Source organism: Blennius ocellaris (genome assembly GCF_963422515.1).
Source record: "Blennius ocellaris genome assembly, chromosome: 2".
NCBI classification, from domain to species: Eukaryota; Metazoa; Chordata; class Actinopteri; order Blenniiformes; family Blenniidae; genus Blennius; species Blennius ocellaris.
This window is the reverse complement of record NC_137651.1, coordinates 24,502,722-24,520,147: the sequence shown is the minus strand read 5'-3', so window position 1 is coordinate 24,520,147 and position 17,426 is coordinate 24,502,722. Positions and strand designations below refer to the sequence as shown.

At 44.5% G+C, this 17,426-nt stretch overlaps 3 protein-coding genes across 3 annotated transcripts; 1 reads left to right on the top strand and 2 right to left on the bottom strand.

Annotated features, from left to right (window-relative positions):
• Nucleotides 1–871: 871 nt before the first annotated feature.
• Nucleotides 872–2,531, bottom strand: timm8b (translocase of inner mitochondrial membrane 8 homolog B (yeast)). The gene is made up of 2 exons (XM_080508701.1): nucleotides 2,324–2,531; nucleotides 872–1,229 (listed from the first exon to the last, which is right to left on the bottom strand). Exons 1-2 carry the CDS (start codon nucleotides 2,423–2,425, stop codon nucleotides 1,062–1,064), a joined length of 270 nt encoding a protein of 89 aa, XP_080364827.1. The 5' UTR covers nucleotides 2,426–2,531; the 3' UTR covers nucleotides 872–1,061.
• A 411-nt stretch (nucleotides 2,532–2,942) lies between these two features.
• On the top strand, nucleotides 2,943–9,344 carry sdhdb (succinate dehydrogenase complex, subunit D, integral membrane protein b). The gene is made up of 4 exons (XM_080508461.1): nucleotides 2,943–3,011; nucleotides 5,445–5,555; nucleotides 6,478–6,628; nucleotides 8,621–9,344. The coding sequence occupies exons 1-4, from the start codon at nucleotides 2,963–2,965 to the stop codon at nucleotides 8,784–8,786; spliced, it is 477 nt and encodes a 158-aa protein (XP_080364587.1). The 5' UTR covers nucleotides 2,943–2,962; the 3' UTR covers nucleotides 8,787–9,344.
• Nucleotides 9,345–10,947: 1,603 nt separating this feature from the next.
• Nucleotides 10,948–17,426, bottom strand: LOC308140208 (interleukin-18-like). The gene is made up of 6 exons (XM_080509893.1): nucleotides 17,363–17,426; nucleotides 17,178–17,230; nucleotides 14,919–15,002; nucleotides 14,166–14,304; nucleotides 13,706–13,845; nucleotides 10,948–12,711 (listed from the first exon to the last, which is right to left on the bottom strand). The coding sequence occupies exons 3-6, from the start codon at nucleotides 14,991–14,993 to the stop codon at nucleotides 12,502–12,504; spliced, it is 564 nt and encodes a 187-aa protein (XP_080366019.1). The 5' UTR covers nucleotides 14,994–15,002; nucleotides 17,178–17,230; nucleotides 17,363–17,426; the 3' UTR covers nucleotides 10,948–12,501.

Genomic DNA, 17,426 nt, shown 5'->3' with positions numbered 1-17,426 from the left:
AGAATATATTTATTGTAAACTGCGACTGAGTAGTTTTCAAATCTTCCCTTGATAAATTCATATAAGCCATTTTTAAGAGGTCCGAGAAAAGAACTCTTTCACCTCTTCCGTCTTACTTTAGCCATTCTCACTCATGTTGTACTCGCTGGGTTGCATTGGGGAGCTTTCACAAGTACAAGTAAATCCCGAAGCATGTCCATGCAGTGATAACTTCACAACCACGGGACGAAATAGTATAAGGTATAATACAGTATATGCATAACGGGAAATTAATACAAGTGCTATCTGAGATATTTCATTGTCATTCTATAAGATAATTGTTTTAAACAGGATTATAGATGGATGTTTGTGCTGGCATTTCTCACTGAATGTCAATAAAATCTCAATTAATAAACAGCTGAACCTTCACGAGTCCTATGTTTCAATCAGAGTATCTTCACCAGTACATCATACTGCATAACTTTATTAGAAATTCCACATCAGGGGGAATTTAAAAATCGAGTAACTGAGAAGCATGACAACAAAATATGAATTAAAACAATTTTTTTTTAACACCGATACTAAATGATGATTTATTCAGCGTCATATAATTATTCCACCATATTAGTTATTCATATAATTTCAACACCACATGTGAACTTTGTGTTGTGGAAAGCCCTAATAACAATCCCATCGTGTATTCTGAATCATTGATGAAAGCAGATGACATTAAAAGCAGAAAGATTTGTCTTTTCATTTGAAATTGTTGCCGTGGAAACGGGCCCTCAGAATACAACCGGATTCAAACTATTTGCAAAAACTGCACTAAGTACTGCTGCAATTGAATGTGGCAGTACATTCCTGCTGAAACGACGAGTCTGGCACCATTGAAGATTTACTGCAAAACACTTTAATAGCTCCCAATACTTTTAAGGAAACCAGTTGCTCCCGTACAGAGACCCCCCCCCCCCATTGGGCCGACATGCATCAGTGCACTGGGGTTCAGGTCCCAGAGTCCCACCGGGACACGTCCGCCCCTCCCGGTAACATCAGTCCAAAGCCTCGACGCAGAATTGGGACGGTCAGTGAGCGCCTTTCTGCACCATCTGGGTGAAGCGGTTGGTGATGGTGAGGGTGGTGTCGATGAAGCGCTCCACGCAGCTCACCAGACACGTCTCCGTCCGGTGGTCCAGCTTGGAGCCGGGACTGTCCACGCACTTGTCCCAGCAGACGTCCGTGAAGGTGTGCACCTGCATGGACGGACACAGGAAATCATCACAAGTCGTCGTCGACCCGTCGAAACTTCCAGCTTGCGGCAGGAATTGGGTTCCCAAAATGTGATCTCATCCGCATCTCGCTTTGAAAAGCGGCTGACGTGCGCACTGCGTGAACGATTCTCACGTTTGATGCCTTCGTGGAAGGCGAACATCAACCCCGCGCCTCAAAAAGCCTCCGCTGATCGCAACGGCTTGAGTCGAGGCCTTTTGCGTTCGGTGTGTTTTGGTCTGTTTACATGACAACGGTGCTTGGAGCCTCTGAAAGCGCAAGTCTTTTTTGGAAATTGTTTCCAGAATGGGACTTTTCAACAACGATCAGACCACAGATAGAAACACTAGATGCTGCATGGCCTATCAGCACTTGTTGACACGATGACCCCAGGGCACCGCCATCTTGGGGAGGTCTCCCGATCGCGCTAAACATAAAGATCCCAGGCTAGAAAATCCACAAAAACATTCGTAGCTACCAACACAAATCATACGTCATTTTAAAGCTGAGGTAAAGCCCTATCCCGTGGAAGACTTTACCCCCCCCCTACCAATAATTTAACCATTTAACCAATTAATGATTTAACCAAACATTGTTTCGGATTGTTGGAAAAACAAAAACCTGAAGAACTGGAAAGCAAAGCCACACATACACAGGGACAATTTGCACTTGATCAATGTTAAAAAAAACAGAGTGACCATAGTTTATATCTTGAGCATGGTGGCACATTTATCAGATGGTCATTCAGTCCATACAGGTGTGCTCCTCTACAACACCTGGAGGTTTTGGGTTACATTTCATGTACAATTATAAATAAGCCGCTCACGAAAACTCTTCCCTGCTCATGGACTCACGTGACAGCAAAGAGTACTTTACACACCTGTCCAAGGTAGAACATGTATGTTCACATAGTTCAGGCCGACAACAAAATGTCAAAAACATGCACGACGCAGATTATTAGAGATTACTGTGTTGTATTTGGTACTATATAAATATAGTTGAATTGAATTATACCAACATTAGTACAGCGATCGAGGCTCACACTCCAGCTACATGTGAGCACAACGAGCACACCAACCTGAGCCTGGAACTGCGCCTTCTGCTGCTCGATAGCGATCATACGCTGAAGCTCGGAGGCCTCCGCTTTCTCCGACGCGTTGAGCTGATCGAAACTGTCCATTTTATTTTCCTGTGGAACGGTTATAACACCACTGGCAGCCGGTTAGCGAGCTGCTTCTGCAGGGGACGGAGCGGAGCTGAGGTGACCTCTGCGTTCGTTCGCCGGCGTGCTGAGGCGGAGGAAACACTGTAGATCTATAAATGACAGGATGGGGCCGCACGCCGCGACGGCTGCCGAGCGCGACGTTTGGAAGTCAGCGCGCCGAAGTGACGTAACGTGGGACGCACACGGCGGTGGTTCACGTCTGAAAGGAGCCTTTTCCTTATTTACATTAAAGTATACACATCCTTTCAGAAAATACTCTTCGTGCTGTCAAACTTTCAAGTGCACGTAGTGATAGTTTAGTCGTTTTTTTCTACTCAATTCAATTCAATTTTATATATATCCTTTAAGAATGAATGCGCAGTTGACGCGGAGACCCATCCAAGATGGCTGCGATGCCGACAAAACAGCGACGCAAATGCCGCCGTAACACTGCCAGCTCTGACGCAAAAACTCCATCCGGGTTACTGTAGTGACCTTGGTTGGTTGTTCATCATGGCGGCTATCGTCCGGTTGAGTTCTGTGTGTCGCAGAGGAGTTAACCGTGAGTAAAGGTGTTTCTTATGGCTGTCTGTGACTTTTATGAACACCCACAGCTCGTCTCCGAGCGGCGGTGTGACCAGGTGGGCTCGGCGGTGTGACAGCGGTTGCTCGAACAGGTGACGTCCGACAGCACTTTTCAAGTTCACCGCCGGAGCTGAAGCCTGTGTGTGGGTCCGCCAGTGGCCGTCTGTTATCCGGCTGTTGACTCCGTGTCGGTCCGCCGTGGCCGCCTGCCAGCTCCGTGTTAGCTTTTAGCTCATATTAATGCTCGTTTCTCCTGCCACAGCCTTCGGTCTGCACGCGCCCTCAGGATGACGTCACTCCTCCCAACGTTATTGTGCCGGCGACAGGCTCATATGTTCATTAACAAAAAAGTCGCCCAGAAAGTTCGTGTTTTTGTGCTTTAACGTGCTCGTACAGGTCGGAAGCTTTCAGACGCGTCGTTTCGTTATAAAGCCGGGACTCTGCGTGTAATTTGACCCGCCTGAGGAGCTCATTGCCAAGGGTTCAAATCAGGATAAGTCCGCTCACGAGCGCCCCCTTCCTCGTGGTTCCTGCCCAGTGTTTACTATTATAGTTTATTATAGCACTGGGTGTGTGTTTCTGAACAACTCTGCTTTGTCTCCTCTGAAAACCAAGACGTTTTACCAACAAATTAGACTCAGAAATATATATATGTGTATATATATATATATTTGGCCCAACCTACTTAAATGACCCTGGAGGGTTTTTAATCACCAGCCGTACAAAATAAACATGTGCATTTGCCAGAAAAATGGTGAAGAAAAGTCACCTGCATTAAAAAAAACAAACAATAAAAAAAACTGGTTGTAGGTTTTACAGGAACTTTGTCAAACTCTTTAGTTGCGTGAGAAGCTAAAGGGGGTCAGACCAGTGAAATGACTGCACAGTGACACACAAACATTCACAACTCCAAATGCTTTAGTGCAAAAAAAGTATTTATTTAGAGTAATGGACACCGTCTTGTTCTTCACAGACAGTGAATCCTCCAGCCTCCTTTTCACACGTTGACTTGTTTTGCAAAAAGGAAAAAGAGGCTCATCATAGTTTCTGCTACTTATTATGAACATCTATTAAAAAAAACAAAAAAACAACTGTTCTGCCTTAATTTATTCATTTGCTAGAATGTGTTGGATGTATGTTAATGTGTATTTGGAGACATTCCGTCCTGCAGTGCCGTCGAGGAAAGAAAAGAACAATTTCAACTGAAAACATAAAACTTGCGTTGTGGTTTGAGTGTCCGGTTACACGTCAACGCTGCTTGGAGCCACTGAAAACGCAACTTTTTGAGAACGGCCACGAAGGTGGAACCTTTAAAAAAAAAACGCCCTGTGGGAACGAGCGAAAACTAGATTTTTTTTTGTAAACGCTGGGTCTCTCAGGCGACGGTGGAAACACTGAAACTGTTGAAAATGAACACAGGCGACCAAGTTGGATTGTCGTTCCAGTGACTGTATTCTAAAACCGCCGGGTCCTAGGGGAATATTTAGCGGGAGTCGCGACACTCTGGAGGAAGACGTTGTTGTTATTGTCCTTCTACTGGTGTTTACGAGAAGAAGTAACTGTTTCCTACCGCCGTGGTGCAGCAGCAGCGATTCCACCGTCGTCTACACCAACCTTTTTGAGCCAAGGCACACTTTTTTGTTTGGAAAAATCTGGAGTCACACCACCACCCAAAAATGTTAAAATGTGAAACTCTGTAGCCTCTATTAACAATATGAAGTCAATCTCACCAACGTTTTATCAGCAGGAATCAAGTAAATACAGAAAAGAGTATTTCCCAATTTCTATTTTTAATTTGTACCCCCTCAGTGTGAAACCTGGACCTGATGGATGAACACAGAGCTGATATCCTGGTTAACGTTCTTCCTTTTCAAAAACTTCTCCATCACTGTCACTGACACAGTACTTTGATACAAGATGGGATCAGCAGGTGGTGGTGATTAACCAGACTGACGATTTCAGTTTCGATTTCACCGGCAAAGTTCTGTGCTGCCATCTATTGGCGAAGAGTATTTGTGCATGATTACTCTTCAACACACTGTCGGCTGTGAGAGCAAATGATTTTTTTGAAAAAAATGTGAAATTGGATAATTTCCCGCGGAACACCAGTGTGCCGCGGCACAGTGGTTGAAAAACACTGATCTACACAGTGATGGAGGTGGAGGGTTTTCAAAAAGTTGTGTATTTTTATTTAGTGGCTCTGATCGCGGCTGTTTGCGTGTAAAGATACGGAGTTTTTTTGCGTTTTCAGACTTGTTCGTTTTTTGTGTTTGACAGTTGCTTTTCATCAGGGCTGCGTATAGAACATGAAAAAAATGCAACGTGTTGATTTGATGATGATGCATGCAACTGACTGTCCGACTCTCCTCCTCCTCCTCCTCCTCCTCCTCCTCCTCCTCCTCCTCCTCAGCTCTCTTCTGCCAAAGCTCTGTGCTGGCCAGGCCGCTGGCCGTACCGCTCAAACCCCAGGAGCAGCCGTTCCTGCTGACGGCGAGGATCCACTCGTCGCAGGCGCTCCACGGTCGGTGGCCACAAGCACGCAGCTGCATTCTGACCCACATTTAGACGTGCGCCTCCAGAGCGGGGCGACGGGGCCGCAGGCAGCCGCTCCTCCACCACCCAGCTCGTTTCGCTGACTGACCACACTCTGGCCTTGTTGACGCCGCTTTTTGACACACTTTTACAACATTTTTGAAAACGATGTCGGTTTTAAACGGAAATGGTAGAAAACACTTTAAAACGATGTCGTTTTCAAGTTTGGCCACTAGTGGGTGATGTTTTTGTACCACACACACACGCGTGTGCACAAAACTATACTGCGAACTAACAGTGGGAGAACACAGACATTCGTATACGAGGACGACCCAGTTAGGTTGTTACTCCAGTGACTGCCGGATATGAAAGTACCAGGTATCAGGAGAACACGGGAGGCACGACGCTCTGTTGTTGTCCATCTACTGGCTAATACTACTATGTACTACCGCTGTGTGTCATATTTATAACGGTGGAAAGGTGGAGGACATTTCTCATAAATGTTCTCGGTCCTGTGTTTTATTCCATTTATATTGTTTTTTTTCCCTTGATAGTTATCCTGGATGCCTGGTTACCAGTACTTGGTCCAATACTGCAGGACTCGTACTCTGTAAAACATCCTCGACGCAAACCTGGCGAGTCTTCTACTCGGACTGGAAAATCCATCGAATCCATTTATCAAATTTGGAGCAGAAACGCTTTTGAATTTGTTGAAACGACTGAGCCTCGTTTACTTTTTACTCTGGGATTGTTTATATGCATTTTAACTCTTGAGCACCAGCACGGCAATAAAGTTGCACTTTTGACAATGTATCTGAGGTCTGCGGTCATTTTTTGACGCTCATTGATTTAAAAAAAAAAGAAGCAAAAAGCCACTTTCTCCTTCATGCCTTCCTGTCGTTTCCCTGCAGCGGGCTCCGAGTCCAAAGCGGCGTCGCTGCACTGGACGGCAGAGCGCGTGCTGAGCATCGCGCTGCTGGCCCTGGGCCCCGCCGCATACTTCCACCCCAGCCCCGTGGTGGACTACTCCCTGGCTGCCGCCCTCACCCTGCACGGCCACTGGTGAGCATTGAACACGACTCCCAAGGTGTGTGTGTGTGTGTGTGTGTGTGTGTGTGTGTGTGTGTGTGTGTGTGTGTGTGTGTGTGTGTGTGTGTGTGTGTGTGTGTGTGTGTGTGTGTGTGTGTGTGTGTGTGTGTGTGTGTGTGTGTGTGTGTGTGTGTGTGCGCAATTACTATTGCAACAACACATCATCAGTAGGGTAAAACTAACCTGTCTCACGACGTTCTAATCCCAGCTCACGTTCCCTATTAGTGGGTGAACAAACCAACGCTTGGTGAATTCTGCTTCACAATGATAGGAAGAGCCGAGAAGAACGCACACGGAAGAGCGCGTGCGTGCGTGATCTCCCCTCTCTAAACCACAGGGGTTTTTTGTTTTTTTCTTTCCCCTGTGCCCTACTTATGGAACCACACACTCCACGTCAGTGACTCCCCGCCACTCACGATCATGTATCTTTTCACCCCGTAACCTTCTGATTGTGTTTTTTTTTCGGTCAGAACATCGCCTCTGCCTCAGTGTTTCAACGACACAACGGAAGTGCCGGTGGTAGAGCGCTTTGTAAAAGAGCCACCATCGATATACAGCAACAAACTGAAGGTTTGGTGAGAAACGAGCAAGTAGAGCGCAGAACTTTAATCGACATTTCACCGCTTCATGAGGTGTTTGACTTCTCCTTCATGCAGCGAGCTTATCGGCACAAGCTTCATCTATTTAGGTTTGAGAAAGAGGAATAAAGATGAGCTGATGACGACTGAAAGTCAATAATTTTGGCCAATTTTTAAGATATTCAAGAAAAAAATGTCGCCTTCGTCTTCTTCTTCGTCAGATCTGGATTGAAAGTTGAGTTATTTGGTCGCAATCACAACGTCTCCTGGCAGTACGAGGACCCAGTGAAACCCCATGGCGGCGGCGGCGCCGCCTCAGACTGCTGTTTGCAGACTCGTGCAGGTGGTTCCAGCTCAGCGTCACAGCGATGTGCTCCGGTCAGTCAAAGCACAGACGGAGCGCCGCGGCACGGCTTCGCCGCTAATCCCAGTCATAAGTCTGCATAAGCAGCTTTCGGGGCGGGAAGGGATCTCCGGGTCGCCACGGATCCTCTTCAGTGAATCGAACGCCGCCGCCACCACGGGGTCAGCCCGGCCGCGGGTTGAGGTACGAGTCAACTGGAGGGTTTCCTCTTTTGTGATGAGTCTGATAGGATTTGGGAGCTGGAAGGAATTTCTCGCATTCCTTCATCCGGCCAGCGCTCTGGGAATTAGGGGTCCGTCCACACCAGGAACCCGGTTCACCTAAACCCGCTGTTTCTGACCTTGTCGTCCACATGAGGCGGTTTTAAGAAGTGTGAAAACAGGGTTTTTTTTTAACACGGGTCCTAGAGTGGGGAAATTCTAAAACCACGGCTCGTACCGTCCAACCCCCTGGGGGTGTGGACGGCAAAGACGATCATCTGTGGAAAAAAAGATGAGGTAATGGCCTCCCCCTCCCCCCACCGCTGTCCGTGATGTCATCAAATAACCACAACAAGCTGCAGAAGCTACTGACGCTAGGAGGAGCAGGACCATAGACCTATAGAACTAGAGGTATTTACAGGTTTATGAGCAGAAATCTACTTGTAAATTTCTATGTATGCTATCCTCTGCGTTTTTGTTGTGGTTGGTGAGTCACAGCGCCCCTAAAGGCCTGGCATGTGTACTACATGTCCTGAGTCCTCGTGTTGAGCCGAGTTCATAGTGGCGTGGTGGCACTCGTCTCCACACTCGCTAAAAGCTCCCCGATGCAACGTGGCGAATCATGTGACGTCATTCGTCGGCAGCTTCTGACTCAATTAAAAAGCGTTGGCTTGAAGGTAGAAACCAGTTTTCAAGCTTCCTGATGTGACCCACAATAAAGGAAGTCGTCTTCCCACACGTCCGGGGCTCCAGGCTTTTAACACCCCCGAAGAAATCGCCCTGACGTGTCTTCTGTGCTTGTTTCTTCCGCGATGCGTGACAGGGGCATCGGGCAGGTGTTAACGGATTACGTCCACGGGGACGCGAAGATCAAGATGGCCAACGCGGGTCTCTTCCTCCTCTCCACGGTGACGTTCGCCGGCCTCTGCTACTTCAACTACAGCGACGTGGGCATCTGCAAAGCCGTGGCTCTGCTCTGGAGCAAGTGAGCGGGACAGTGACGCTCCGGAGAAACCACAAGAAAAGGAGGGCGAAAAAATCTATGGTGTTTCTTTGTAAATTCTTATAAATATACCATTTTTGGACAATATTCTGTTAATTCACTTCCGCGTAATTGCCATTGCCGTCGAAGGCTTAGAGGGGCCGTCCGGGTCTGTCGTGGCGACGTTCGGACTATAAAGCGAAGTCGCGGGGCCTCCGCGGTCGCTTCACGTTCCCGTGGCTGGTTTCTCCGTGAAGCCGAATGGACCCTCGTGCCAGAAACACCCGGAAGGAGAACGGAGCCACCGCCGCTGACGATGACGAGGCGTCTCAGCCACTCGACCTCTGGACCCCCGTCGTCGCTTCACCTTCGCCGCTCACACGCTCAGCTGTTTGTGTCCAATCGTTTAAAAAAAAAAAAAATCACACCGGGACTGATAACTGTGGGGAAAATGAGACGTGTGTCCACTTATTTAAAGGAAATATCTGTCGTACCTGATGTTGAAATGCTTTCAGTGGGATTGTAAACGGGCTTTTTGTCTGATGTAATAAACTGCTACAGACGAGGATCAGTTCAGTTTGATTTCTAAAGCGGTAAATTCAGTTCCCCCGAGCAGAGGAGACGGCTGAAGGAGGTGCCGAAAATGTAAAAACTGCAGCCAAAATGGTGACGACGCATATCTTGCTGCATTTGTTGAAAGGGTTTATGTAATAGTTGTAGTGGATGAGTCACAAGCTTTTTTTTTCAATACCAAAAATTATGAAACTGGCCCTTTAAGACGATATTAGTTGCTACAAGGCCTGTAAATGTTCACAGGTCACATTTATTTGCATTTCACCCCTGTACATGACAATAGATTAAAAAAAGGTTGAGTTCAGACTTTCATAATTAATTTTTTTACAGAACATCGATTGCCCACTTTTTTTTTTTAAAGTGGAAAAATATACGTACCCTTTAGATCAGGGGTGTCAAACATGCGGCCCGGGGGCCAGAACCGGCCCGCCAGAGGATCTAATCTGGCCCACCATGTGATTTTTTTTTTTTTTTTTAAGTATAAATATGAAAACTGACAGAGGCTGATCTAAAAACACTAGATTGGCAAAAGTGACATTCAAAACCGCCCTTGGTCAGAATTAATTAATGCATCTGTGGAGGTCACACAACGCAACACCTTTCACAATAAAGGTGTCCAATTTGTGTCGTGATACTTTAGACACGTAAACTCAAAAACAATTTCCAGATGACAAATTGTTTTAATCCTGAATAAAAATATGATATCCAGATACAGATATTGTTTTTTTTTTCTTTTTCAAATATAATATCTGATTAACTTTAATATGTATATTTCAGAATAGACTGGCAAATTATTGCAGTTACAAAAGGATTTAAAGCAGGAAAGACTTTGACATTTGTCCAGATCTGCAGTTTAATATATGTTTGACTTGTTCGACCCTCCAGAGGTCAGGTAAGGTTGGATGTGGCCCCTCAACTAAAATCAGTTTGACACCCCTGCTTTAGATCCACTCATTTACACCACAACATTTTGAGATAATACGCATGTTTTTTGCGTTCACGCGGCAACAAACGCTGAAAACGATGTAGTTCGCATGTTGCGCCACTAGTGGGCGCTGCCGGTTTTGTCGCGTGTTCGGTAGCGGCGTACACGGGAACGGTGTTTTCCCAAACGTTGCACCTTGAGAAGTTTCCCCCCCCAAAAAAATTTCATTGGCTCCAAGCGCTGTTGCCGTGGAAACGGGGCCTCAGTTACACAAGCATTTACTGGAATCCAGTGATTTTGTCCAGTTATGATGTGATGAGTTGTTTTAACATATTGGTGTGTAAATGAGAAGGATGTTTTAAACGGGCTCCAAGGCAGTACAGAGATAAAACACTGGGATTTTTAATGAATTGGCGTGTCGTAATTCCTTCAATTTAATACATCTGACTTCATGTCAAATCTATTTTGTGTCGTGCAGAGACAAACCGTGAAAGCTGTCTGGACATTTCTGGATTTGACCATTTGGCTGGATTAAAATCTGACAGTTTAAATAATCTATATGAAAAAAATTAGTAGAAATGCACAAGATGTCTTTTTCCCCCCGAGAAGAAGTAAAGGAGTCATTCATTATCGTGCCGTGCAAATATTACAACCGTCACAATGGAGCAAAAGGTTTTTATTTCACTTTTTGTTTTTAACAAGGCTTTTTTTGTCAGGTTTCAACATTGTGTGGGAAATGGAAACGTTAACGGCAAACAAAACACTTGTTTGTGAAAGAAATAACAAAATGAAGTCTTAAAAAATATTTTTAATTGAAATCCTGGGTATAAAGTCACAAGAACGATCAATTCTGTGATTAAAGTGAGAAATGAAAAAGCCAAATCGCTGAGATACAAATCAAAATGTTGAAAAATAGTCCGAATTCTGAGTTAAATGTTCATAATCAGAATCAGAATTAAAAATGCATTTTCAGAGTTTTTGATGGCAGGAATGTTTTACTACTATGGGGAGGGTTTGTCTCTTGAGGAGTATAGAAGCTTTACATGCCAAAACTATATAAAAAAAATAAAAACAATCTTTTGGATGGATGAAATTTCAAAGACATTTCAGGGGAAAAAAGTGGATGAACACGTTACACACACAGGTATATAAATCGACTTTAGTATATGAAGATTTAACACAAACTATTTCAAACATGCAGGGAGTTTAATATTCTATAAATGTTCAGTATAACTGTTGCGCTGGTGCAAAAAACAGCAAATGAGGAACATTTTTCCAAAACTAAAGGAATTGCAAATGAGAACTGTTAATTTATCCGATTAACGAAAAGCAAAAAAAGTCCTAAAGAGCACACACTTCATTTAAAATTAATATTGTGTCATTAGGATTAGCTTACGTGGGGCTGAAGTGTTACGCTTAATATTACTGACCTGGAAGATAAAGTATTTTAGTTTTGTTATTGACGCTGTAAGTGAAACTTGGAAATGACGCTCAGACGGCCGAATTTACCGTTTCTGCTTTTCTTCCTGTTGTGACAAGGATGAAAAATTTAAATGTGCACTTACGTAGTTACACAGGTTAATCATTTGCTTATTTGAGAGTTCGATCAAACGATTTACTTTATTTTTTAAGTTATTGTTTCGTATTGCATGTACCCGCTTTGGTACTTTGATTCTGAAGTGGGAACTAACATATGGCATTCCGCCTCCTCTTGTAAACGGAAGTAACTTGACACCGTGCTGGAGCAAAGAAAGTTCCTCCTGAGCCGGAGTTTAACAGTTTAAGGATTTAATTACATTACTTTAGTCACACTCTCGATCAAACCTCCTGCAGTTACACCAGCTGCTGGTTTGGAGGCGCTGTCGCCTGAAAGTAACAGACTAGACATGAAGTAAAGAAGAAACACAGCTCATTGATTGGTCCAGGACGGAAAGAGGATGTCTCGCCTCTTTAGCCCATGGTGGCTAGGCTAGTTAGCTCATGGTGTTTAGGCTAGTTAGCTCGTGGCTAATGGGTAGCTACAAGCAACCGTGATATGTAAAGTCCAGACTAGATATCAATGAGTCTTCCTCTCTTCTTATAGTCCAAAAACTACGATATTTATCTTTAAATAAATTCAACAGTGTGTTCTGCTTCCTTGTGTTTTGTTTTGTTTTGTTGTGCTTTTTAATGGTCAGGTTTGCTTTCAGGCGAGTCGGCATTAGAATCTGACTCCCGGGGGCATCTATCTTGGACCCAGAGAAATATTGCAGCGCTCGTCCACCTCATCCCGTTTTTCACGCAGCACCAGCTTGAGCGTGCCGTTCTCGCGCTCGAACGCCAGGAACTTGTTGCGGTGGACGGTGGACTCGAACATGTAGGTGCAGGACGGGGACAAGCTGACCAGGTAGAACAGAGCCCTGTGCTCCCCCTCATCGATGTGCAGCGGCGGATCCTGCAGGGAGAGAGAGAGAGAGAGAGAGAGAGAGAGAGAGAGAGAGGGAGGGACGAACCGTGACCACCATCTTTCATTTAAACCAGGAAAAGAAAAAAATTGAGATAGAGATCCTTTACAAGCCAAGAGGTTCGCAGCACGCATCGCATCCACAGATTTAAAACATTGAAAAATCTTTTTTAAACAATTAACAGTACGTAATTGTAATTTTTCTTTTTAAAGGCAGATTAGAATAAAGTGCAGGAATCTTAATTCACTGTAAAAGAATCTTAATAAATACTGATTTACGGATCCTGGCTCATCACTGGAGCGTGAGGAATAATGGATGTTGGTTCTCTGGAGAACAGAATATAGGTCCTCCGGGGAACACGGCAGATACACTTTATAAAGCTGGACGCACGTTTCACTACTTTTAAAGTGGATAAATATTTCTGCTTATTGCTGCAAGAAATAGACTCCAGGTTATAAAAAACACGTTATAAAACGGGTTCATGTTTTATGTGCTCAATGCAAAAAAGCTTTTCTCATTGATGTAGTTTATTCATAAATAGTGTCAATAAAACTGGCAATAATAATTAAAAAGTAACAATCTATTCAGAAGTTAGAAATTGCGCTCACTTTGCTGATAAAAGTGTCTTTGAGTTCCCCCGAAGTCCTGGCAGCTAGATTAGATTTTATAACTCCAGTGGCAGCCGGGCAGCATGATGATGCCTCCACCATGCTTCGCAATAAGGAGGCCGGACTTTTATCAAATAAAATCCAATATATCAGCTTTGCAGACACTAGAGCTGCTTGACATCGGGGGAACAGGAGGCAATGATGGGGAGTACTCGGAACGTTCCTGTGCCTCAAGCTGCCCGATATGACCGACATCGCCTTGAACTCTGTTAAAGCCGGAATCTTTCATCATAGTGTAGTTCACCTCTGGTACTACAGCAGCAGCTCTCTCTCTCTCTCTCTCTCTCGTTCTCTCTCTCTCTCTCTCTCAACTCACCATTTCTTCCGTCTGGATTTCAGAGTTGCTGCAACAAACCACCATCTTCTTTTGGTTGCTGTTGGCGTACAGTATGACCGGCCGCCCCCGCCTCGGCCCCTTGGACGAGTCTTTGTAAATCATAATGTTGAACTTGCTCTCTGGGGGAGGAACCAGAAGACCACTGGTCATTGTTCACACAGATACAGTACTCCCACTTTCTGTGGAATCCCCCCCCCCCCCACATTTCTCAACCCGACTCGGAAATTAAAAATACTTTCATTTTTTTAACACATCAGCTTATTTTCATTTTTCTGCATCCAAGACGTCTCGACCGCTTAGTGGCGACAGTTAGAAGAAACGAGCGAATAACAGCTCGAAAATTAAAAGTAAAATGACGGTAAAAACCGCTGAAATGACAGATTAAAGACGATGCAGACAAAACATTTCTACGTATAAGCGAAGACGACGGCTGCTCTACCGGGATGGAGCAGCTCCACTGTGGTCAGGTTCTTGATCTCCAATTGTCCTGCAGTATTCAGGATGAGGAATTGGTTCTCTCGGCTGTAACACAGGTGTCTCGCCTCCAGCCGGGAAAAGGTGAAAGAATCTGCATCCAACTCTGGAACCCAGAAAGAAAGAAGGAAAACAGAAACCTCCAGTTAGCCCCAAGCGCCGCCCGACACTGGAACGCCTCCACGTCTTGTTTTAACGCTCAACGAAGCTGAAACATCTACTCAACGTTTGAAACGCGTCATTTTTTTGTGTCCAAAACAGTGAAAACTACGTAGTGTTCATGTTGAGCCACTAGTTGGTGCTGTTGTGAGGGAAACACGCACGCGTGCGCAGAGAGCGGTGCTCTACAAACGTTAACAACAGGAGTCGTTTTTCATCAATCGAACACGACGACAAGAGTTGGGGAGTGTTTTCAAAAAGTTGCATTTTACAAGTTAAAATGCAACAGTTTGCCGATTTCACTCGAAGTCGCCGTCGCGTGAACAAAGCCAAAAGTGAAGCATCGTCTTACGAACCTGTATGTTCTTTAAAGGTGGTGCCGTGCCGCCAGACGAGAAGGTTCCCCCGGTTCCCGTGCAAAACAGGAAACGCAGAACATGAATGAAAGAAACCGATAAACCCTAACTTAATGCAGCAATACTTTACATATGTTGAGTTCTGTGTTTCCATTTTTATATGTATACACAACTGAACAAACCCCCCACCCTACCCTGAACACAGGGCTTTTACCTTTGAAGTAGATGGAATCATTGTATGAACCAAGACATTTAATAAGAGCGCGTCTGTCGGCCATCAGGAAACTCTGCGGTACAAACACACAAAGGTCATTCTGTCAGGAAGCACAACACACATCGTCACAGACCAACCGTTTCCAGAACGTCTGAAAGTTCTGGAACTTCTGCCCCAAGGTTCCAGAACAGGTCAGATTTCTCAATGTTTGTCAAAGGCTACAGGATTTCTCCAGGTGGTTCTTGAGGGGTCCGGAATTGGTCGCAAGGTTCTAGAACTTTGCAGAGTTCCATAAAGTGCGAGAGTTCACCAAAGTCTTGACACTCTGGAGAGAAAAGTTATTGTCATCGTTTACCTACTGAGCATGTGCAGAAGAACTGTGGCGCACGTGTGCAGTAGCGGCGTTTCCCAGAGCGTTGCCACCAAGTCTCACTTTTGCCTGACGACAGAGTCCAAGTATTTTTCTAAAAGGTCCACCTTGGAGCTGTTTTCAAAAAGTTGCATTTTCAGTCTCAGAGGTAAACGGACACTAAAGACCAGTGCTTTAAGTGGAAAAAAACAAGTGGTGGTCCTCCCCTTTGTTGACCTGCCGTCGGTCTGTCATACTAATATGGACAAAAACATGATATTCAGTGGCGTACAGACATTTTGTACGGCAGGTGGTCAGTGTGTGGATCCACTGGCTGCTCTAGTATAGGAGTGTGAGATTTAAAAAAAACTAATTATAAATACATGTTGTAAGTAACAGCATATTAATCTAAATATTGGCAAATTATTAAAATGTACCTTAAAAAAAAAAATCAAAAGAAAGAAACAGAGAGAGCGTATTAATCATACGGAGCGACTGACTTTGTGTGAAAAAGGAAAAATGTCGTTCCGCCGTCCAGATTCGAGCCCCTGGTTTGCCGGTTTTGGCCCACGGACCTCATGTTTGACCTTAGAGGTTTGAATCCCTCTGGTTACAACGTTGGTTTCCTGAGCATGACCTTTGACCCCTTGCAGCCCAGAGCCTGTACAGCTGAGGTTCAGTATGAATAAAGTGAGTTAAATGCTTAGATGCTTTCTTCCTCAGCACAGTGAAGCAGTTTTGAGGACGCTTCAGTTTGGATTATTAATCCCCCATCAATCACTCGTTCTCCAGCTGTACGGCGTTCCCACGCTCCTTGTTTCTTCACCCTCACGTTGTTTTGGATACCGATTCTCTCCTGATGACCTATTGTTTCTTGGCTGCGTCTCTTTCTCGCTGCACTCCAGCCAAACAGAAACTCTGCCTTCATAATCTTGGCTTCATGACAAAAAAAAAAAAAAGAACTCAGACTGAACCGCCATCAGGAAGCTGTACCTCGTTTGTGAATCCTCTTACTGAACGTTTATTCCACCCTGTCGAACGAACTACACTTTCGAGCAGAGAAAGGTTTTCGTCATAGTTTTTGTTGACGATGCGTTTGAACCCCGACGAGACGTAAACTGCATGGAAACGAAAGCATGGGCATGAAAACTAAGACGAATATAATTGACATTTTTGTGGTTTTGTGTAGTAAATGGTATTGGATCTTTGGGTTCAGCTCATGAAAAATGTGAGCAAAAACTACAGTGTGTTTGTATTTTTCACAAACAGGAAAAAAAATCACAAACTCAAAGAACTTCTGACACAACATGCCACAGGCGGAAAAAACCAAAACAAGATATTATTAAAGAAAAGCCCCCCCCCCAAAAAAAATCATTAACTTTTTACTTAAAAGACAAAAATTGTAAACTCAAGGATATTCTGAAATAAAACAAATAATAATAATAATGAAAAAACAAAACAAAAAAACCTCAAGAAATTTTGACTAAAATGAAGCAGAAAAATAACATTGGGGAAATTAATCTAAATTGATCTAAGTAGAAAAATAATTCAGGAAAACAAGAAATTCTGACTAAAAAGTCCAAATAATCATAAACTCGGTAAATTCTGATTTAAATAAAACCGGAATAATCACAAACTCTGGAAATTCAGACTTATATCGAGGACATAACCTCGGACATCGTCCCAGTGAGGTGCGTTCGATTTTCATGTCGCCATCATCTTGACGTGATCCGCCTCGAGTCCACTTCGCAAGTTGTGTCACGCTGCCGGTAACGACATCACGGAAGGTAAAAAAAACGATCTGATGGCCTACAGATAAACTAACGACGCTCCAGCTGAAGACGCGAACGTAGTACCCGCCCACGCTGGATTGAATGGTGAGATGTAAAGCGAACATACCTGTCAGCGCGCGTCCTAACGTCTCGGTATTTTTCCAACAAGTTGATTCTCCGCTGCGAGAACAAAAAAAAAAAAAAAAGAAAGAAACGATCAAACATGAGCTCAAACTGTCGCGATGAGAAGATAAACGAATGGCGAGGAGAGGTGCTTTGCTTTTTTTTGTTTTGGCACGATGAGTGAGTTACCGGGCAGCGGTGTTGTGACGTCGCCGGTCCCCAAGGTGAGTGAAGCCGTCCGCTGTCACAGCTG